This window comes from Serinus canaria, chromosome 3, assembly GCF_022539315.1.
Source record: "Serinus canaria isolate serCan28SL12 chromosome 3, serCan2020, whole genome shotgun sequence".
Classification (NCBI taxonomy): Eukaryota; Metazoa; Chordata; class Aves; order Passeriformes; family Fringillidae; genus Serinus; species Serinus canaria.
In genome coordinates this window covers 54,413,776-54,437,858 of record NC_066316.1, presented here as the reverse complement: position 1 = coordinate 54,437,858, position 24,083 = coordinate 54,413,776, and the positions used below count along the sequence as shown (strand labels likewise).

At 34.3% G+C, this 24,083-nt stretch overlaps 1 protein-coding gene across 4 annotated transcripts in view; it reads left to right on the top strand.

Annotated features, from left to right (window-relative positions):
- SCAF8 (SR-related CTD associated factor 8) overlaps positions 1 to 24,083 on the top strand; it is a 199,760-nt gene that overhangs the window by 23,151 nt on the left and 152,526 nt on the right. For all 4 annotated transcript variants that reach the window (XR_007777267.1, XR_007777268.1, XM_030235564.2 and 1 more), the window contains exons 4-16: positions 2,347 to 2,508; positions 5,225 to 5,381; positions 6,485 to 6,615; positions 9,475 to 9,651; positions 13,212 to 13,291; positions 13,695 to 13,812; positions 16,553 to 16,684; positions 16,809 to 16,921; positions 17,402 to 17,595; positions 19,757 to 19,857; positions 21,370 to 21,483; positions 22,140 to 22,296; positions 23,447 to 23,577. Coding sequence is in view for 2 of the 4 variants with exons in the window: in XM_030235564.2 (XP_030091424.1) it covers positions 2,347 to 2,508; positions 5,225 to 5,381; positions 6,485 to 6,615; positions 9,475 to 9,651; positions 13,212 to 13,291; positions 13,695 to 13,812; positions 16,553 to 16,684; positions 16,809 to 16,921; positions 17,402 to 17,595; positions 19,757 to 19,857; positions 21,370 to 21,483; positions 22,140 to 22,296; positions 23,447 to 23,577 (1,767 nt within the window). In the remaining 2 variants the exon portion in view is untranslated. The remainder of the gene's footprint in view (positions 1 to 2,346; positions 2,509 to 5,224; positions 5,382 to 6,484; positions 6,616 to 9,474; positions 9,652 to 13,211; positions 13,292 to 13,694; positions 13,813 to 16,552; positions 16,685 to 16,808; positions 16,922 to 17,401; positions 17,596 to 19,756; positions 19,858 to 21,369; positions 21,484 to 22,139; positions 22,297 to 23,446; positions 23,578 to 24,083) is intronic.

The following is a 24,083-nucleotide window of genomic DNA, read 5'->3' as shown; positions in this document are numbered from 1 at the left end:
ATCTTGTCCATCTCTAACCAGTAACACTTTGCAGTTCTACGTCCTGAAATTAGCTCAGAATTGTCTGAGTTCCAAACGGTGCTTTTTAGTTACAGTGGATGTGATTGGCAGTTCAGTATTCATAGGCACAAGGGAAGCTATTCCCTCTGCATGAATGAATGGCAGTTTGTCAGGATTGGGACTGGTTGTTTATGACCCTTCCACAAGCTACTTTGAGTTATCTTCACATGCCTTCGGTGTGCAGTACTGCTCAATGAGGAAGTTCTGCATTGTTCATTGCTGGTTAGAGAAGGCAGATGTATGTTTTTATTGATAACCTTGTTAATGATCGCCCTGGATTAGATGATTCCCCTTGGTGGTCTTGCTGAGGGGTTCTTAATTATTTCATGAACAATTTACTGAAATGTGCAGCTTAATAATAACTTTTTGCTTTACTAGAATGAGAGATAAGCAGATGAAAGCTAGGTATTTGATGTCAAAGGGCTTAAATTGTATGTTTGGAGACTAATTGGATGTTTTCTGCAAGCAGTCACTTTAAGTTAAAGCTTTAAGGTGACTGAAGCTTCCATTAAAATCTGCTGTAGACTTGACGAGAATGATGGCAGTGCCATCTCAGATAGTTTGCTCTTCACCCTTCACAGCTTCAGTATTTTCTTTTGTAATTTCATTATGTTACTGAAACTTCAGATAAAATAATTGCCTGTGACATTCTTAATTTTACGCCACTTAACTCACTGGTCTATTGTTATTTTGGTCGACTGCTTTATTCTTTGGCAAAAGATCACTTCAGGGGTCAAATGATCACATTTCATATATGTAAGGTTATTCCATTGGAGAGCCAGATTTAATTTCTTTGAGTAATCAAATTACATTATTGATTACTCACCTAGAAAATAAGTAAGAATTTGTGTGTAAAGGCTGTTCCATCTGAGATTAGGGATTTGCAGGTTAACTGCCCCAGTTTTAATTTTTATTTAATTTTTTACTTGTATTTTGTTGGCTTTTCCATATAATGTATGTTATTACATTATTATCATTATACATTACATTATACTTTGCTTTCTTTATGTGCCATGTTTTAAAATACTTCAGCTAATACATGTCCTGAGTTTTCTTTTTAAATTTCTGTGAGCTTTATTAATTTGAATATTGTGAAAAATTATATACCTGTCTGTTCTGTATGCAGAATACTCTTGTTTAATAATTTAAATAAAATTTCAGAGGCTACAATACATTGAAGTGATTTTCTGAAGACAGTGTATTATATCCAATTTAAGCTTAATGATGCACATATATTCCTAAAAGGATGTCACTCACATTATAAAGAGTGCCATACTTAAATACATTGAACCATGTTTAGAACCTAAAGAAAGGTGGCTTTCTAAAGGTTGCAAGTGTTAGCAAATCATCACTTTTCAAAACAGAACATTTGTATCTAGGGCATAGTAAAATTAATATTCTGAAGTGTTTGTTTGGCACTTTATTCAAGATTTTTAACTTAGTGTGTTGCATATGTCTACAGGACCAGAGAAGAAAAGGGTGTCCTTTCCCATATTTTCCATAATACCTTGTGAGATATACACCCAATATTTATTAAATGAATCCATAACATAATATATTCTGATGATGACTTCATTATACTTTTGGACCATGTTTTGTTCTCGCTTAAAACTGGTTGCAGTAATGTGGTGTAATTACTTTGCAGTTAAAAGACAAAAATTTTACCATTAGTTGTTAAGAAAGTAAAATTACATAATTAATTAGTATTTTAGTTAGCAGACATGCCTTATAAATATATCATGCTATTTGTAAATTATGCAAGTTTTTCAGAGCTGTAAAATAAATGTTGTTATATTCTCAACCAAACAGATGTCCCCATAAATATGTTTTTCTGCTGCAGGGGAGGATATACCAGACCCTAATTACAACAGTGTAAAATAAAGTAAAAAAAATTTACCTTTAATGTTTACTTTGATCATAAAGATCATAATTTGGTCATGCTTTATGCAGTACTTTTAAAATAGAGTGTACATTTTAAAAGGGTATGTGGTTTGTGAGCTATTTTTTTTAAGAGATAAATTTTTAAATGTTAATTCTTTAGCAGTAAGAAATTGATTTTATACCATTTACATATCTTTAGAATGCATATAGATGTGCTAATGTAAACATTGGAGATTAGATGTTTCTTGAGAAAGCTTCATTTTCCAGGACAATTTATAAAATAAAGAACATTTCAGTATACTTGGACCCACTTAAAAGATAGACAGGATTGTTTATATTTTCTCTGCCATTAATGGTTTTGGTTATTTTTCACATATGCTCTTTTAAAATTACTGTTCTTCATAGTGCAAACCAGAGTACAAGGTGCCTGGTCTGTATGTCATTGACTCCATTGTGAGACAGTCCCGGCATCAGTTTGGACAAGAAAAAGATGTATTTGCGCCAAGATTCAGCAATAACATCATCAGCACTTTCCAGAACTTGTACCGTTGCCCTGGTGATGACAAGGTAAACCACTTACAGGTCTTCCTAGTTAAAACAATATTTAGCATATCATCTATAAAGATTTTCATCTCACTTTCAACTTGCTGGAGGGGATCTACTTGTAAACTTGCCCTGTATATGTATTTCTTAATGTTCTTGTCTTATTGTAGGGATTGGAAAAAATGCATCCAATGAGATTAATTAGAGTTTTGAAAAGGTTGTCTTTCCCTTGTTTCTGTGATTATCCAGCAGCTAAATAAGGTTTAACTTGTATAGCTTGACTCACTAGTTCAGCTGTTCCCTCGGACCACAATAGTTGAGATAGCCACCAAATTCTGTTTCTAAAAGATTGGCTGGAAATAGCAGAGTGCAGGCAGTTTAACTTCCTTCATATTTGTCCCTTAGTTGTAAAATAGATAATGTTTCTTCTTATTGAATAACTGCAAAAAGGTGGAGGATTCTAAGGGTTTTGTCTTCAAAGAAATTTGTGTAATAGAGTCATTAGATAAAGTAGTAAGTGAGGCTGGATGCTACAGCAAGAGTTGTATTTAGAATAGTTACATGCATTCCTAGAGCTATATTTTTCAACCAGAGGTATGAAAACCCAAGGCATCTATGGAAGGTGATTAAGGCACATTTAGCCATTTTACTATCTTAGGATTCCTGCCTTTCTAGAGTAAGTAAGACCGCTGCAGGAAAATGTGTCAGGACCTGGAAATTTTGCTTGGTTGGATAAAGTTGGCTAAGGATGTCTGTCTTCGCTTCTGCAACTGAGTTCTGAGGTGTTGCTGAACAGGTTATTTAAGTTTAATGACATTTTTCCAATCTGGCTTTAGGTTATCTGTGTGATTAACTTGTGCTGCTTCAATTCCATAGTGTTTTACTGTGGTATTTTTTTATAAATAGGCACAATTTTTATCTTTTATGTTTTAGTTTGTTTTGTAAACTCATTTAGCTTGCTACTTTGTGAAATATACTAATACAGAAAGACCCTGATGTATTGAGGAAGGAGAGGTTGGAACAAGGATGGATGCAAGTACTCAGTTTGTGTCTAGTGTAAAAAATACATAATAAATTTATTGGCTAAGAAATTTCACTATTTGCCTGTGATATTTCAATGCATGGCAATTAATATATTGCATTAGAGGTGTTTGATGTGAAGATAGTAAAACCTAGTCTATTTAGGATCCACAAAAGCCCTGTCAGGTTCATTTCTAGGATATTTTTCACCTTAGCAGTGTACTTTTCAATCCTAAGTCCTGCTGCTATGCTGCATATGGATTCAATATTATAGGAGGGTCTTTGTGCTGTGAAAGTAGTTATCCTAGACATTGCCTAGCAAAAAACTGAACTGTCTGAGACCAAGATACGTAGCAATGTTTGTAACATTTTGACATTAAATCTGATTGAAAGGCATAATGGAGAAACACAGCAGTTATCTTTATATGAGCCAATGTAGAATTTGTTTTTAAATCAAACAGAAATGCAGTAACATTTCATTTAAAGTAAAAACAAAAACACCTCACTGATTCCTTTGTCTGGCCCAGAGAAAGTCCAAGGTCTGGATAGATATGGAGCCACAGAAACAGTTTTATATTCCTGTTCTAGAGAGGTGAGGGAAGTTAGAGCCTCTGATGGACTTGACAAGGACTGCTTATAATACAGACTTTAAAGAAGAAGGGCTCAAATACTGAAATGCTGTGTGGAAGCCGTAAGAGATTTTTTTAAGGGAACTCTAAATTGCACTTCCTTGAAGTGAAAATTCAGCACTTCTTTATTATAGTTAAGGATCCTCTTGTAGTTCTGGACAAACAGACTTCTTTTTCTTTGTTTTGAACTCTGTGGCTAAGTGCTCAATGCTCTTGTTTTGTAGAACTCAAGTAATTAAACCACCTTTGTGACAACAAACACCAGATCCTATGAAGAATTTCCTGCTCTTTGTAATGCAACTGATTTTTTTTCCCAAAATAAAGCAAAATCTTTCCTTTTGGTGAAAGTTAAGCTTACTGAAAAAAAGACTGGAAGCAGATCAAAATTTTGATTTGTTTGTGATGTAATAGAATGCGTCTGTTGTAATAGAAAAAAAATGTAATAGAAACGTAAGCTGAACAATGAGTTACAGCTAATGGAATTGTATGAAGTCTTAATTTTGGGGTTTTTTTCTTTTCCCATGATCCACCTTTTTTAATATTGCTATGTATTTTCAATAGGCAGGTAATTGTGTTCCAGTTTAAACTTTTAAATTTCTCACTTTGTCAAGAGAGCTTGCCAAATATGAAGCTGCTTTTCTAATAAAAATATTTATCAGTCTTAATAGGATATGCCCATTTTTCAGTGCACCTAAATGATGTTGGTTCACAGGCAGAACAGAATTGCATTTATAAATATTAACTGTAAAAAAATAGCGGACTAATAATTAATTATTTTAATTATTAATAATGCTTTAAGATGCTTCCTTGAAATAATTTTCCTTCCATGTCATCTTCCAAAACTAAAGGCACATTTTTGGTTGAGAGAACATTGTCACTTGTGTGTAGTAGCTCTTTGCTGTTGCCTAGGATCAGTTTCAGGTTTGTAGTTAAGACATCTTTGATGTGAACCGCTGTAACTGTCCTTACTGTTTGCAAACCTAAAGGTTCTTTAGTCTAGACGGATTAAAGTTGCTAGCTAAGAATTCCATAATCAATAACAAGAAAAATAAGCATGACTCAGATCTTTTGCTGTCTTTTCTTCATTTTAGAGTAAAATTGTTAGAGTGCTAAATTTATGGCAGAAGAATAATGTGTTCAAGAGTGAAATTATTCAGCCTCTCTTGGATATGGCAGCAGGAATTCCTCCTCCTGTTGTGACCCCTGTCTTGCCCAGTACTACAGCTGCTATGAGCAACAATACGCCAGGTAAACAAAACCAGATGGAAGTCATACTTTGAATCAAAACACTTCTGTCAGCTTTGGTATGTTGCCTGTTAACATGCTGAAATATCTTGCTCAGGTGAATGCTAGAAAGAAGTATATTGCAAACACCATCAAGATCAGGGAAACAGGAAGACATTATTATAAAAGTGGGCTTGATCGTTTTGTGCTCTGAGCATCTGCCTTGCTTATATAGGTACATGGCAGGAAAATGGATTTTTAACTTTCACTGCATCAAAATTTTTTCTTTTGAGGTTGAGATATATGGTAAATTGGCCAGATAGGAATCCTGCTTTTGTAACCCACCTTTTGCTGATCTCATGCTGAAAAGGAATGAGACAAATTCACCTTAGCTTTCATTGGCCATGCAAATATGTGAGATTTTCCGATCTTGGATTGCCTTTTCTGCATCTTCCAGCTCAGTATTTTTTATTTTTATATAGTATGACTACATGAAATCATAACTTTTAAATTCTGATGCAATTTGACTTTTAAAACAGTAATCTAGTCATATTTAGCGTTCATTGGTATACTCTGCTTCTGAGCTATAAATACAAAAGTATTTGTGGCTATGGAGGATTCTTCTGGATTATGGCATGAAAATAATTATTAGAGTGCTGATTTAGCCTCAGGGTTTCTCTTGAGAAAAAGCAATAAAACAAGCAATCCTCATGAATCCAGCTGATGCAGTTTGAAATTTTTAGTTGAATCTTTAAGACTCTTCCTGGGGATAAAGTGCATGTCCAGTGAGATTTGGGCTAGCTGACAAGTAGATTGCTAACAATTATCTTTTGGTATATATAGTTTCCACTGAATATTTTGGAATATTGTGTGAAACCTATTTATTTGCCTTCATCGGTGTTTTTGTTAGTAGTCCCACTAGTCCCAACTATCGCTAAGTAATTCTGCTACTTGAGGAATGTTGATGTCAGTCTGTATTATTTCTGTGTGCTCCCATGTATGTCAGAAAAATAGTTTCAATTTATCTTTTTTCTCAGTGTTTAATAACAGCAGTCTTTTTTCTCCTCTAACACTACTTTTATTTTCTGTGTAAAATATTTTTGCATATTGATTTTTCTCTTTTTTAGGTACACCTGTGACTCCAGTTACTCCAGCCAATGTGGCCCAGAGTTTGCCTGATCCTTGGGTATCTCAGATTGCTAACACAGACACCCTTGCTGCTGTTGCACAGATTTTACAGAGTCCTCAAGGCCAACAGGTAATTTTGTGGACAGTTTCACTGTAGACTGTCTGATACTTTGTGACTTTAAGGTACAGGTAAGGAATGCTTTCATGTGTATGTCTTATATGTGTTTATATCTGGTGTCCACGTTAACTTTCCCATGAAGTTGGTCATCACAAGTAAGTTCCAGGTCAATTAAAACTCTGTGTTACGTTTTGTAGCCAGCCCTGTTTAAAGCCAGGACCTTTAAAGACGTAAAGTGTCTCAGAAGGTGATTTCAGATAAGATGGTCTGTAATACATGCTTGTCTATACAGGTGACAAATACAGATCTATTGCAGATGACTAAATCAAGAGCAACAATAAGATTTCATGGATATAGACATGAAACAGAATGCCAGTTAAAGCATAGGTCTCTGTTGGATGCCTGAAGAAGAGCTAAACATTGTACAGAATTACAGAATGGGAGCAAACTTCTTCAGGAAGTGTACTGTGTATTGATTCAATTTTTTATCTTTCCATCAGCTAAATATAGATTTTATTTTGCAGCATTCAAAAATAAGATTTTGGAAGTTACTATGTTCTTCAGTCTTTAAATGCTCAACTCCAAAAATGTTTTGATTTCCAGCATCACATGAACTGCTTGTCCTCATAACCTGTGGCTACATAAGTTAAGCACACACAATTGGCCTTCTGTAAAAATGCTGATAATTTTTCAGGCTGTTCTAGAGCTATGGCACCTACATACTTTGGCATTATGATTTTTATTTGGACTGAGATTGTTTTACCTGCTGGCATACTAAACAAAAATCTCACGCGTACGAGTAAGAAGCAGTGACCAGTGAAAGCTTTGGTGGTGGCAATATCAACTTTACTTATTGAGAATGTTTTACAGTATTTAGCTAGCTAGAGTTGTCTGTAATTGTTCAGAAATCAAGTGGAGGGAATATTTTTTCTGATTACACTGGAAGAAACTGAAAAGCAAAGCAAAATGAGTTTGTGGGATACTTTGAGAAATATGAAGGAAAAATAGTGGATTAGCTCTTAAAAAAGGAAAGGATATGAAATGAGAATGGTAAATATGTGGAAGGTCAGTGAGGTAATTGTTACTTAGAGAATATAAAAAAAGGAAAGCAAGAGAAAAAAATGAAGATGAGAAGGGAATTAAAATTTTAAACACAGCAGATCACAAAGAAATAACATTTGGTATTTAGCTCAAAATAGTCTTAAGCAGAAGAGAAGAGACAGACTGGGTACACAATAAATATGTACATGCAGATGTCTAGGATTGGTAGAGGAACTGTGATATTTACTTACATCCTGTCTGTCTCTTTTCTTCTTATTCTCCAAACCAGTCCTTCTGCCATAGCCTCTCCCCAGCTCCCCAGCTCCAAAGACCTTCATTTAATCCTACAGTTGTGTTTTATAGGTGAGAATGTGTGCAGGTAAATTGAGAGTCTAGACATAAGATAAGTCTGACTAAGAAAGATGTGACCAGCAAGAATGTGAAAACAGCAAGAATGGTGCCCACCCAGGATTTTTCCACTCTAGGGCCTCCATCTCTGCCTCTTCAGTTTGATTCCTTCCTACTGAGAGCAATGCACAGGCTGGACCAGCTGTATGAGACAAAAGGGGATGAGGGGAGAACTCTTCAGCTTTGCCTATTACAGTAACCAGGGAAAGCTCCCGCTGAGGTAGAACAATTGAAGCCTTTTCAAAGGCTCTGCTGTATAAGAAATCTCTTTAATTGTTTTTAAAAGAATTATCAGAATTTCACATTATCAGAAAGTAACTCTAAAACTATATTGAAAAAGGGTCACACATTTTTGATGCATCATGGAAAAGAAATTCAGTTTCTGAAGTTTCTAGTGAGGCTAGTAAGAAGGGAGGGATTGAACCCTTTAAGAGTTTAGTGGGGAAACTTACAAGGAGTTGGAATATTGAAGGTAAGGGTAATCAGGGACTTATTTTCAGCAAGTTTTCACTACCTGAATTTGCTCAACCTTTTTTCCACAAATATCTACAGATAAGACTCTAGAGATTTATCTTGAGGAATGTCAAAGAACTTCTTCCTCTAATTCCACAGTGGTTTAGGAGAGCTTCTTTCAATAGAGTTAATATTTTTTCTTAAGGCAAATTGCACAATTTTGTGGGAGCATCTCCGTTCAACAGATAAATTGATCTCCACATGAGAAATTCTTTCATTTCCTCATTAGGACAGCTTCTCTAAAACATTCTATACAGATAGGAATTTGAAGTAAGAACATCATGATAGACCAAGTGATTGGTTTGTTCATTTGCTTTTGATGTTTTGTTAACATGGCAGGAGAATTGCATTCTATCAGCCCACGCTTGAGTTTCACACATGAGATTTCACTTGTGACTTGTGCAGAGACACAGGTGCGAGCTCTCCCTATGAACAGGTTGCATTGGCATAGAGTGGAGCTTGCCACAGTGCAGTTCTTTTCTCTGTACAAATGCTCTTACAGGACATAGATTATCCTAATATAGGTGGGCCCTTAGGAAGCTGGAATAGGCTAACAGATTTTTTTCAGGTCAAAAGGAATCAAACTGGAGAAACAGAAGAGGGGGAACACTAGAAAGCAGGAAATCCTGAGTGGTGACTGGCATCATCATGCAACCTGTCAGAGCAAGTTAGGAAGAAGAAGCATCTGCCTATCTTATCAGCCCCAGAAAACAAATTAGCCAGTAAGTGGGAACAAAATTTGCTGTAAATGAAAACAAATTAAAGACAAAATAATAGCCATAGGTTAGACTATACTTCATTCCTGGGAGTTTTTTAACTAAGTGGAAGGGGAAAAGTCTATTTTGTACTTTGGTTTTTTTGCTTTAAGAAATCATTTGTTATTTGTATTTGTTATCTTTTCTCTTTTAGCTTCAGCAGTTGATACAGACACTGCAGATACAGCAGCAGAAACCTCAGCCTTCGCTACTTCAAGCTCTGGATGCCGGTCTCGTTGTCCAGTTACAGGCCCTCACAGCACAACTCACAGCTGCAGCTGCTGCTGCTAACACACTTAATCCACTGGAACAGAGTGTCTCTTTTAATAAGGTAGAAGTAGAATAATAGAAATTTTAAGAAGTATTTTTTTTTAATATATGTGAGAAATTCTTTTGGATTTTATTGTTTGACTTTGGATATTTTAAAAATGCATTAATATACTATAAAGTGATACAGCTTAAAAATAAAAAAAACAATATCTAGACAGTAGTGTAATTGAAAATATTAGTTTTATATGAGTTTAGGGCTGAATAACCCATTGTATAATATCTAGTGTTGGAAGAATCCCACAAAGATTTTTGAATATGGTAATGGATTTGATTTAGGATGTAGCAAAGTTAAGCCATATGTTGCCGCACCCTTTGTAACACAGCAGTGAGAATTGTTTCTTACAAGGTAATAAATGGAAAATATGCAGGAATTAATATACACTGTTTTCTCAGGAGAGTAAAAAGTTGGATTTGTAATTTTCTTGCATTATAAAGAATGTGCCAAGAAAACTTTAATCTTAGTCACAAAGTGATATAAGTGAATAAATAAGCCTGTAGGTAAAGTAACTTTCATTGCAAACAACCCAAAACCAACCTACCAAAAAACCAAACACCAACGACCCATCTGCCCCCTCTCCCCCCCAAAAAAAAGAGCCTAAAACCCCAGAACCAAACTACAAACAAAATCAGAATGCAGGAATCTAAGAACACTAGTATTCTAGCATGCCAGGTAGCAACAACCATGCAGGCAATTGCAGTCATAATAGTATAATACCTATAATAAAGAAAAGGAAGAACTTCTGCTCAAAGAATTGTAACTAACTAACTAAAGAAATAAATAAGCATTGTTCTATTGTCTTTGGAAGAAATAGTTTGTGTGTACATAATCTCTGTAGGATTGTCCTGGAGTGAATAAATAGTAAGAATAAGGAAGTTGAAGAAGAAAAAAACCCCTTTCTTATTCTTCACTCAGATAATAATTTTTATTGAAAGTAATGCAGCTGTAAAAATAAGTCAGGAAAAGAATGGCCTGTACTCTGCTATACCACAGCTGTAACCATCAACTTGAGAAGGGCAGGATCCCAGGGAATGAATGCGTCAGTTAATAGGGACTGCTGTAATATTTACATACAGAAAGTATTTTATAGTACGGCATTATTCTGCAAATTGAATTCCAGCATTTCCATGGATTGGTTTATTTGTAGGTGTGGATGTCTTGAATTTTGGACAACTTAAATTGAAGCAAATTGAAGGAATTCACATCCTGATGAGATGTTTGTATACAGACATAAAAGAAAGGCCAGCTTTTACGAAAAGAAAAAAACCCAAACACTTATTAGTATTGTGATCCAAAGGAAACTGTGAAGCATAGTTTTCCTTCCATGACATCATGTTTGTGAATTGGATGACAAATAATAAATAGTTCAAGAAAATAATTTTGATGAATGCATAAGTATCCATCTTTTATAAAAAAAACCTATTTGGCAGTTCTTCCAATCCTTTATTTTCAATCTCTTCAGTCTATAGTATCTTGTGTTACTTAGTCGTGCAAATTAATCTGCATTATGTGAAAAATTATTTCAGCAACATCAAATGTGCGTGTTTTCTGATCTTGATATAGAACCAAATACTTGTATTACGGTAAAAAACCCCAAATTGATCAACATTACCTATGGATTTATCCTACTCCTTTTATTTTAATTTCCAAAGAGAATATCCTCATCCTTACGAAAAAATTAGTTTCATTTCTAATAAAAACCCCTTTTCATGTCTTTATTCCTTTCTGTTGCTTTTTCTGAGCACATTTTCTTCTTACATAATTAAAGTAACATATGTAGCATAAGGGAAAGTTCTGCACCTTTTATATGTGTGTGTGTGTAACATTAAACTTGGTATCCTAGTATTTAATTTGGTTAAATTTCTATTACTTCACTGTAGAAAGTATTCTTCTATAAACTATGTAAAAATCAAGATATTTCAGTTCAGATTTTTTGCTCCAGTATGTACAATGTTACTTAAACCAAATGTCAACAAAAATCATGCTGCACATTTACCTGTCTTGGATGGAGGTTCTCTTGTTTTCTCTGGCCTTGGTTAATCTAAATCTTTGTTTTGTTTGTCATGAACTGGTGACTAGTTTCTATTCATTTATTTTCTCAGCCGTTTAAACAGCACATGTTCTGTTATTTTCCCTCCTTCTTTGTCATGATGGAAGATACATGATGATTAATAGTATTTTAAGTTTGAGGTTGTTTTTCTGAAATGCACAATTTTTTTCAGAGCAGCAACATTTTATAAGTGCCTCACTGGAAAATATTCTAACAATTCAAACAAAAAAGGGGGTCACCTTGCTGAAATGGATTAGATATATATGGTGAAAGTTGTTCTGGGTTTTAACATCCCATCTCACATAAGCTGGATGGTCTGTGTTTCTACTGTGTTTTCTCAGAGACATATTCAGTCCTGCTGTCTCATAAATATTATATTGGGAAAAGTGATTCTGAAAATTCTTGATTGATTAGTGATTGGTCGATCTTCTAGTTAGCTTATGCTTTGTTCTTCTTACTGGACTCCAGTAATTGAGAGTGAATAGAGCATCCTGAGAAAGAAAATAGGGTACTGAATCATCGTGGCTTTTTGCTGAAGATGTTTTTGCCTTAGTATTTCAAAATTACTGCCGTACATTCTCATCCTCTTGGTTTTTTTCTTCTGAGATTAATGTTTGAGAGGAAGTTATGGTGGTTGGTAGTACAGCATTAGCTCTACTTTTCAGAAAACTCCCAAGGTGTGTAAAGATGCATGGACATAGCTTTAATAGCATGGTTCTTTCATTAAACAGTGAAAAAAGGCAATCTCACTGGTAAACAACATCTGTTGTATTTCTTTATGCTTGTTCCTTAGTTTTTCTCTTCAGGAAAGTAAGGTACTGTTAAAATACTTCTGAACCTTTTAAAATTTAAAGACAAACTTTTTGCTTAAGCAGAACTCCAGTGTAGACATCTTCACAGATAACACAGGAAGTTTATCCAAGTTTTTCTCCTTGTCAGATACCTTTCTTTTTATCCATTAGAAGCATTATTCCTCTTACATGATAACTGCTTGCTTTGATTTTTTTTTGCAGACTATTGAGAAGTTCTTTTCAAGGAGCAGTATATTTGAAGGAATTCAGGTTGTTTAAATGACACGTGTTTGTGAAAATACAGTAATTCTTTGTGAAGTAATCAAGCTGTAGGTCTTCTCTTGATATGAGCAGAGCAGTTTGATGATTACCAAAGGATTGAATAGTTGGCCTCTTCGTAGTAATTTCTTCTAATTAAAGGTACCATTACAAAAAAAATTAATCTTTGTTTAAGCTTTACTCCAAAGTCGCTCTAGTTACTGTGGAAAAGAGCATGTGGTTGTACTTGTTGCAGCACAGCTCAGGAAAACTGGGCCAAGATTTGATGCAGTCAAGAGTTTGGTAACAATAGCAGTATGACACTTAGTTTTCTGTTCAGGTTATTTGCCAAACTTTTTTTTTTTTTTAAGTTGAAAAATGAGAGCATCTTCCTAATGAAAAGGAAATATAGATAAAGGGACATATAAGGAGTGTTCAGTAATGCTTATTTTGTTTTCTCCTAGAAGCTGATGGACAGGTTTGACTTTGGGGAAGAATCTGAACAAAATGAAGAGCCTAAAAAGGAAACTCCCTCTTCCCAATTGTAAGACCAAGCTATGTTTCTTATGGAAAATGCTAAATTTTCCTGATGCTAGTTGAAAATTAGGATTAAGTAAGGAAGATACTTATTTCAGAGCAAAAGTACACTAAAACAGTAGGAAAAGACAGTTTTCTGAATTAACATACACATTTTACTATAAGTCTGTGTTCCAGAATATTTTTTTGACTTTAGGAAAAAGTTAGCATGTTCTTTGTTTTGTATAGTTATATTTATACAGTTGATGGAATAGTGATGATATTAGAAGGTGGAACTAACTCCATTGTCCTCATTATTTTACATTTTAGTTAAACTGGAAACCCAGTTGTGAAGACCTATTTACTCACTGTTTAAACAAACAGAAAAACTGTAGGCTTTTTTTTTTTTAATTTAAGTTATTTCATTTTAGGCCATTAGTACCAGAATCTGTGAACAACTCACTTTTTCACCAACTAGCTGAACAGCTACAGCAGCAAAATTTAGAACATCTCAGACAGCAGCTTCTGGAGCAGCAGCAGCCTCAAAAGGTAAGAACTCCACCTTGTGGCTATTGTTGTAATTTATGATTTAAAAAAAGCATATTCCAGGACAAAAAAATTGTGTTGTTACTTACAGTTTTCATGTAAAGTCTTTATCACTAGCTGACCGTGGTAACAGAAACTTGCCAAGTAAGTGGCCTAAGTGGGACAAAGTGCTTAAAGGAGAAAAAAGCCCACAGCCAAATGTGTGGGGAGTACAATTTGTTTCTCTTAGAAAAGAGTACTCATTAGGTGAGTTAGACGTGACTGTGCTTTGGCTGTTCAGCTCTTTACATGGGGAGAAAAAAGCTTTCCCATGCTTGCAGAAGGAATAAGGTGAGCAATAAAGTGATTATGCTCCTGTCTCTGAGGGGAGGACAGAATAGAGACTGTGGGTAGCTTTAATTTCCCCAGGTTTTATGTCTTGACTAATAATTGATGAAATAATTCTGTTGAAGAATCTCAGCTAAAGTATAATCACATATTTCCTGAGAAAATATTCATTAAGAACTAGTGCTTGAGATAACCCAAGGTTCCTCTTAACTATATGAGTTGTGTCCTTTCTATGCTGAAGTAACTTGGCTTATTTCTACTGAGATTAGTCCTCCATACTTAAATGTTCTTTTTCCCTCCTGATTCCATTAAAAAAAAAAAAAAAAAGCAAACCAAAACAAACAAAAGTATTTTGTCTTGATCCTGTCCAGGTATGAAGCAGACTTCATGTGGAGTATTTCAATCTAGTTTCCCAGGAAAATAGAAATCTCAGATTGAAAGAAAAGACAAGGGATCACAAACTTAACAAACAACTGTTGGAGACTTTAGTTCAAGCTGTGCAAAGGCCAAGTCATAGAGCTGTTGAGTAGTCAGGGTAGGAAGGGACCTTAAGATCATCAAGTCCAGCTGTCAACCAGCAATGCCACTGAACCAGTAAACTACATCACCCAGCCCAGATACCTCTTAAACTCCACCAGGGAGGGTGACCTCACCAACTCCCTGAACAATTTATTCCTCTGCCTGAGCCAAGTGGCTCAGCTTTTAATCAAGAATGCCACTTAAGCTTTGAATTTCTGACTTTATTAATTTAATTTTTGCTAGATACTGTTTCTTTACTGCTTTATTTTACTGATTTATTTTCATTTTTCATTTAAGTGTAGTAAATGGAGAAGAATATACAGCATAGCTACAGAATAAATAGTTTTGAGTCTTGGTGGATATCTAGCCATTTCTGTCTCTAAACACTAAAAACGTTGTAAAGGAATAAAGCGAGGAATGATCTGTTCAAGGAGCTTTTGATGTATCATATCAAAAAGTATCTGTCTAGTTTGAAAATAAAGGTATTGAATGCCTACCTTGTAAAATCAGCAAAATCAAAGTTTACAATATATTTATGGGTAGAATGTTTACTTGACTCTCCCCTTACTGTTTAATTTTCTATTACAAGGCCTGATGAATTTTCCCTTCAGATCCAGTCTTCTTGTCTAATCAGTATGGAGGAAAGTATTTTTTTTTCACTTTGATAACAGCTAAAAGATACAAACTGCTGCTGGAACTACTTTGTAGTGTCTACAGTATGTTATGGGTAATATTTTCTTTATTTCCATGCGTAAGTTTCATTGAGAAAGATCAAAGAGAAAGAGAAGGAAAGATAAAGCACAAAACAAAATTATTAGGTTTCTGATGAGGAGCAGAGGAAAAGGGAGGGGAGGACAGAAGATAAAAACAGAAGGAGCAACAAGAATTGTAGGCATTGATACTAAGAAACAGATGGTTGAATAATAATTAAATATAAGGAAAATGAGTCAAAACATTCTGTCAGAAGGCAAATTAATTGAATTATAGTAGAATATTTTTTTACAGACTTGTTATAAGATGTTTAAAAAATACAAAGATAAAATTGTTACTACTAGTCATTCTGCTAACTTCCTGTCATTCTCTGGGCAGAAAGAACATGTAGGATTTCTTTAATTAAAAGCTAAAATATAGTGAGGATCACTGAAATGTTTACCCGCAGTAATGGATTATAGATTTTAATTTGCTTTTCAAAATTGTTCTTATATGGTTGCTGAGTATTTTGATTTCATTTGTTCTAGTTCTTGAATTATTTGTACCTTAGAGATTTTTTTTCCAAACCTGTACTTTCAGGCAATGCACAGGCCATTATAGCTTTTTCTCTAGCAAATCACCAACACCTTCAGTATTCCACATTCATTAATTTTGGTGTTTTTTCAGAACTGCTTATTTTATTAGATCTCTTGAAATTGCCATGTTGACACAAATGGCACAGCTTCCTCTCTTATCTTTCAGTAATTGCTTGTCTGAAATTGTTCACTGTAAAAAAGTTCAGGCCTAGTGTAAATTTTTTAAGTAGTTCAATTAGTATTACAAATATTTTTATAATGTTAGTATTAAGATTTATTAATGCATATGCATGGGGGACAAGTGGGTGTCTTTCAGGGTCACTGTACATATGGCTGCGTTTGTCCTGTGAATTTCTGTTTTGAAGCAGTAAATTGTGTACTCTGTGTGTACTGTAGTTTTGTTATTTAGCAAATAGGTACTAATCTTTTGTAATCAGAAATATTAATTATTTCAAAGTTTTGAGTTTAAGGATGATACCATAAAACAGGAATGAAATGGATTGATTTCCAGTTCAGCTTTCATATTAATGAGAAATGGAAATATTATTTTCATATAGTATTACGTTTGTAATTGCAATGGGCTTTACGGTATATTATTGACTGTTATTTAGGCAAGTCCTGAGGAGAATCAAGAAGGAAATTTTGGTTCAGAGCACTCTGCGTCACCATCACAAGGGAGTAGTCAACAGCAGTTTTTAGAAGTGGAAGCAAATGTAGATGATTCCATGGATATTCAACAACAGGTAAAACTATTTAAAATTTCATTATAAAAATTGAAAAGAAAACATAAACTAACATGATTCTAAGTCATATGTATTGTGAGTAAATTATTAAGTGTTATTGAACATCTTTTATGTCTGATCTCAGGACATGGATATAGATGAAGGTCAGGATATTGCTGAAGAAGAGATTTTTGAACAAGAAGAAAAGAAATCAGCTGTTCGTTCAAGATCAAGAACTCGTTCAAGATCTCGTTCAAGGTTTTGTAATTACCTTGCATTAAGTAAAGGGACTTTTTCTGAAAAAAAGTTGCAATTTGTGATTGTCAGTCTTAATTCAGTATTTTCCAAAATCATGAAAAGGAGGTTTTGGCAATGAAAAGACATGTTCATTAAATACTTGTGTGTTAGATGCAGACTTTTGGTATGACAGTTCATTTGCCGTGTGGGTGATTTAATTGAAATTTTTAAAGATCTATTCAGGTTACAGAAATAGCCTGTGCAGCTGGCTGGTGTTAGCTTTCTGTGCCAGAGAACTAGGTACTGTAGATACAGAACATTTTGAATGTTTTTTGTTTTGTTTTTGTTCCTCACCCAAATGGCATTAAGTTTGTTTCCTGAAGTAGTTTTACTGAATATAATGGAAATATCTGTGTAATGCCTAAAGTTTTAACTAAAAGACAACTAAATCAGGGATTGTTTTTTTTTTTGCTCAGCATACTAAAATTAAGTATTTTGTAGGTCACCAAGAAAACGAAGGTCTAGATCACGGTCTGGTTCTCGTAAGCGGAAACACAGAAAACGTTCACGCTCGAGATCAAGAGAAAGGAAGAGAAAGTCATCTCGGTCATACTCCAGTGAAAGAAGGGCTAGGGAAAGGGAAAAAGAACGTCAGAAAAAGGGATTGCCTCCTATACGGTCAAAAACACTAAGTGGTATGTAGTACCTGTGTAGTGCTTTAATAATGTAGGGTTAAACGGAAAAAAGGCTTTGTTTTCATTAACAGAACAAGATTTATCTTGACTACTTATATATTTATAGGTTTAATTTCTGATGTTTCTTGCAGCTTAGGTACATCATGTCATCTTAGGCAAGGACAAGTATCATACTCTTCTACTGATGTTTTTAGTCCCTCTTGCACCACTGATTATGCCTCTTAACAGAGAGGAGCAAGGGCTGTCTCTAAGTTACAGTCTTTTCTCTTTAATGCTGTCTTTTACTTGGCATTTGAACATGTCCAGCAGTTGGTCTGAAAATTCTTAAAATGTTAAAGTGTATGGTGCACACTTCGAACACTTTGATGGAAATCTTAGAAGCCTGGGTTTTAAAAAATTTACATCATTTTTAAAATAGATTTCCAGAGGAATGTAGCACCAAAGCGGAGAAATTTGCTAGTGTAAGACAGACCATAATGGTGATATCTTAAGAAAGTATTCAAAAATCAAGTGTATTTCAGCCTCTGCAGAGTGCTGCTGTGTACTGCTTTCATTTCCACAGAGAATTTACATACTAAAAAAAAGGAAGGTAGTAAGGAGAAAAATAACTTCCTCCACCCAGTTGCTTAAAGGGAATGTATTTTGAGAATTTAATTTTGTTTCTGATACAGTTTTTCATTTATCTTGTGTATTAGAAGTATATCGTTTATCTGACAAGAAGGCAGCTCACAACTCATTTTTGTAAAGGAAAGAATGTTCTGTTCTCTTCACATTAATATTTTATATCATTGCAAGGTGACTTTAAACTGGGGACTGTATTACAGTTTAGATGCACTTTTTTCCCCTCCTCTGGTTTTCCACATAAAAAGAGACAATTTGGTTTTATGGTGTAGATTTCTCCCAGAAGTCTGAAATGCAGGGAGCTATAATCAGAGTGGCTGGGAGATGAGAGACAGAGATATTAAGTAACCTAACGAACAGCAGCATTTGAGGTCCTGTGAATTTTAAAGGAGATATTAAGTAGGCTAAGTGAAGTGTGGAAACTTTGGTGGGAGGTAAGTGGAATAAATAATTCACCTGACAACTGTTCTGTTTCATGAAATTTGTTCAGTGACAGCTGCTATTATTTGTTGAGATCTGAAGAATTGTTTCCTAGAGCTTAACACCATGAGATACAGAAGGGATATCTACCAGCATGTGAGGAACAAGTTTTGTCCCAGAGAAATCTTACAGCTGGTCATTCTCAGCACTGTAGAGTACAAATGTCAGTTGAAAATGTGAGTTGGCAGAATGCACAGCTCTGGTTTCCATTTTGGTGCACCAGGATTGGTACAGAAGGAGATGTGATGTATCAAGATAATGATAAAGAAAGAATGTTTCCTTGGTAAAGGATAGGGCAGACCAAGAAATCCAAGCTGCACATACAGATTGGGCAATATTTGGAAGACAGAGGAATTGGAACCATGTACATTTGGGAGAAGGAAGTCTTAACTCATGTCAGCAAGTGTTTGTGTTTGGCGAGGAGGATGGGTGGACATTTGGAAGGCAGGGATTTGGGCTTGTGGTGGAATTGACAAGAATCAGAAGTATCATGCATATCTTCAGCCTGATTAGCCTCAGATAAATTTCTTTTCAGGTTTTTGCCCATGGTAAATTAATAGTATTGTTGCTATTTTCAGATAAAAATGCAGTGCATAATACTGCTGCATTCAGTTCCTGTAATACACTTTTAGCCAGTAATCTGTACTACACTTTTAGTTTTACTTTGTTAAAATTGACATGAATCCTAAAGGCATGGGTTTTTTAATAGAAATTAGAAGAGAAATATTTTCTTTTTTTCCAGAAGTAATTCATAATTCAGTTTGCCCTTGCTGCTAATCTACAGAATTTTACAGTTTTATTTATATGAAAACAACGACTTTGTTTAAAAGAAAATGAAACAAGAAGAATAAATGCTTGTAGTGAATATGTTTGGTGTTGTTTAACCCTTTATCATTTTTGTTAATGTACTTACTCTCTATATAGTAAGTAATAGATTTACCATTCTTGGGTTTTTAGCAGTGATTCCTGTGTAGTTTTAAAACCTTTTACATTCATGCTATAGAGTATTTCATAAGCTAACATTCAGTATTTTGACTGATGTGAATGTGTCTCTTGACAGTTTGCAGTACTACTCTTTGGGTAGGTCAAGTAGACAAGAAGGCTACACAGCAAGATTTAACAAACTTGTTTGAAGAATTTGGACAGATAGAATCAATTAATGTAAGTAAGCATGTTGCTATGCTTTTTCAGAAATGTTAGACTAGAAACTTAAGCATGCTTATGTCTCTGAATTCTTTACAGCTGCCTAAACTTGTATTTAGGAGACTTTTCTATCACACTTAAAAATTGTGGCCATTTTATTTGCCACCTGGTTTTGATCTACTCTGTTTTGAAGCACTAAAGACAGTACACTTCAAGGTAAAAAAGCTCTTCCTAAGCTCTAGCACTTTATGCAGTTTTTAAACCAAGGTTTAACTAAAAAGTTATGGTTGTTCTGGTTTAGTGATGTGTCATGGAACAGGTATCGTTTTTCCTTGGCCTAAGGACACCTATGGTTGTGTATCCACATTGTTCTTGGTTACTTTCCAAACAGAGGATTCCTTAAGTCAAATCCTTCTCGATAAAACATTTAGAAGAAAAGAAATTGTACTGTAAACAAACGTTTATTCTAAAATGTGGCAATTAAAAAGATGCTTATAATTTGGACATACAATTCTCATTACTTAAAGTAATTTAGAGTCAGGTGTTTGGAGTAGTACCTTAGTTCCCTATAATTCAGCTTCAAAAGGAAGTATTTTTCTCCTAAAATAGCACATCTACATGAGAGAAATCTGGGTTTTCCTCTTGCTTCAGCAGTTTTAAAATGCTTCTTGTGCAATTTCATTCATTTCAGGTGAAACTTTTACTGTTTTTCTAGCCAGACATTTAAACCTCATTTTGATTTGCAGGGGCTATCAATTAAGGAAATAAATGTAAGAACTATACATGTCCCAGTGCCTGTTATATTTCAAAGGCAAACCATATTGTAGATAGTTCATCCTACGCTTTCCACAAAGCTTATGTACCTAGAATAACAATGTATATCTTAATGCAGTTCTTAGAAAATATGTTTACAGTCTGTCATCTTACATTTTTGTTATGTTACCATGTGCATTTAAACAGTGTAAAAGCACACCAAGATTTTGACTTAAATGAATGTAAGCAATTGTCATACATGACAATTTAGCTAGCATAAGTTTGCAAGGGTTATGTGCAATGTCATACAATAAATAAAACATGCTGTGCATACATAAATACAGTAAAACGTTAGAAAAAAATCACGTTCAGGAATGAGGAGTCTACACTTAAAAAATGCAATATACTTTTAATCACTGTTTTGCTCCTCTGTGAGAGATTATTGCTCAGCTCACAGAGAATCTGGAGCTTAAGAGGTAGCAACCTTCGCTTTTCTGATGTTGTCATAATGTAGCTCCCTGTCTGCTCCTTGTTCTAATTTTTCATTTTTTATAACACTCATTCTTCAGCTTGCTGCTGCTTCTTGAAAATGTTGTAACTGAAGTAGCCCGCCAATATCACTCTTAAGTTTTCTCAGTGCCCAAACTTGTTAATATGGCCCATTAAGGTTTACAGTGTAAGCCTTTCTTTCTATAGTATTAGTATACAATTAGTGTTCTTACATAATCTGAAGTACTGATTTCCCTACTTTTTAAAACCACTGCTGTTTTTCCATAGATGATTCCCCCAAGAGGATGTGCTTATGTCTGTATGGTACATAGACAGGATGCATATCGTGCTCTTCAGAAACTTAGTTCTGGGTCGTATAAAATTGGATCTAAAATTATTAAGGTAAGGTGATTTCAATCTTAAAGATGCTGTCCATTTCAAACACAGTACAATTCTACTATGATGGTTTGTTTTTAGCAGCTGTTCACTCAAATGTACAATGTGGAGAAGAAAAATGAAGCAGTGAGGTGTAAACTGCTTTTTCTCTGTATAAAATGCAGCTTCTAACAGGCAATATGAAAGGTAGAAAAATGACTTGATCTTTAGGAAACATGTGGACCTTAGTTTATGTACATACAGCCTAAGTCCTCTACCTGACCATTATAAAATGGTCAGGTAGAGGTGGGTCACTTAATACAAAATTTTATAAAAGTCTTAGAGATAAGTACTTTATTATATGTTATAGGGGTTTCTTCTACCTGCTTGATACTTTACAGTAAGTCCTTGAAATGCTGGATTTTTAGTTTTCCTATATATGTGTTAGAATTGATGTAGAACAAATTTAAGCTTTCTCATGTAATTAATCATACATGTACTTGTTGTAGAGGCCAAGTAAACTTCTTGCAGGTCCATTTAAAATCCAAACATTGTTAAAACTTTTAATAAATAGATGCTGAGGATTGATGTGCAGTGACAGAAATTTGAAGGAAATAATCTGAAATGTTCTGTTCCCAGATCATATGATTTAACCAGACTGTCTGATTGGGTTTTATTTTCAGATTGCTTGGGCTTTGAATAAAGGTGTGAAAACAGAATACAAGCAATTCTGGGATGTGGATCTGGGAGTTTCCTATATTCCATGGGAGAAAGTGAAATTGGATGATTTGGAGGGCTTTGCTGAAGGTGGCATGATTGACCAGGAAACAGTAAATACAGGTACAAACATTAACAATTCTGATAGTTAGACAATGTGTTTATTTTGGTAATTGCAAATTCTCCAAAAAATTATTTTTTAGGAAATGCATGGTCTTTTTTTCATTTGCTTAGATTTTTCTAGCTCTTTGTTTACAATATAAATGGCACTGTAATAATGAAATCTAGATTTTATTTTTAGATTAATCAACTAATTTTAGATTTAGTTGATTGTCATGACAATGAAGAACTGGTGACAGAGGATAATTCATTTAGGTCAGTTAATAAAGGTTAGCACATTTTAAGAGATTTGAACTTCTTGTGCACTGGTATGTGAAATATTAATTTGTGTAGAAATTGTTATCTGCTTGTGATTAGGAAAGTCTTATATTCTGGTAAAAGACTTAAGTTGAAATTAGACCTTGTCCTGATAGGCACAGCTTAGCAGAACCTTATGGTATTTTTTCCATAAAGTCAGAGAGACAGGAAAACAGGTAGTGTTAGCCCTTAATCTGAAACCCAGTTGAACAGTTCGTTAGGTTTATGAAAGATTTACTTGTACTGTACTTTCTTGAAACAGATTATACTGAAATAAACAGTAGATTAAGACTTTCACAATAGTGATAGTAATTCTTCAGGTTAAAATACAATCTTGCTTTGAGTGAAAATTGAGTAAAAATGACAAAAATTAAAACATGTAACATTACTGAAGTACATTTACTATCTTACATTTAAAGTACAAAATTATTGAAGAAATGACAGATGGAAGAAATGGAGGTTGTGGTGAGGTTTGTTTAACATCAGGATTCTTTCTCATTTTACAATTGCCAAGTGATAACATACATATATTTGCTACAGGAGTTTTTAGAAAACAGGAGCATACTCTATATTGCAAATTATTAACAGAATGATTGGTAAAAAAAGGTGGCAAGTTTTGAAAAATCTGTTTGTATACATTCAAATTTAAGCAACATTGCAGGTAGATAAAGATGTTTTGTTCTTTAAATACACAATAATAAATAATTGCACTCGTTCTTTTCAAAATAAGTTTGAGGGCTATTTGTAATGAATCTATGTAGATGCTAGATTCAGATATGTTGTTTAAGAAAGAAGACATCTAAACAAAAATAACACATTAATTATCTTTTTATAATAAAATACATCATTTTTAAAGAGTGGGAAACAGCCAGAAGCTCAGAAGCTGCTAAAGAAAATACTCAAACGACGCAGAGTGCTACAGTTGATAAGAGTACCGTTATCACAACACAGACAGAAGCTTACACGCAACCAGTCACTATGCTGCAGGTTGGTATTGTCTGAGTTTGCAAAAGCCCCACAGAACTGGTGGGCAGACTTCTTAGTCAATACAGGTAAACTTTAATGCTGAGTTTAAGTGATAAAATATTTTTGATTGAAGTCCTGCATCCATTAGTGTTCATCTCTGAAATATTTTAGAATAGTTGCCATCCATAATCTTTAGTTTCATGCAGTTGCTTAATAAGTTTTGTACTTATGTTGTTAGTGTTTTATCTTTCTAAATGTGTATAGACATTTCCAGTTGTTGAACTGACATAAAATTATATGAATGTTAATATATTTGCATTTACTTGAATTGAATTTGGGGCTTTTTCCTCTTTGCAAAAACTGTCTTCAGTCTTCCTGTCTCAGCCATCTCCTAATGTACACTGTGATCAGTATATGTTTAAATATACATGGATATATTGCATTTATACTGCTTCTAATTACATCTTTGTAAATATGATGCGCTGTAACACAATGCATAGGTCAAACAGAAATTCAAGAAATAAAAA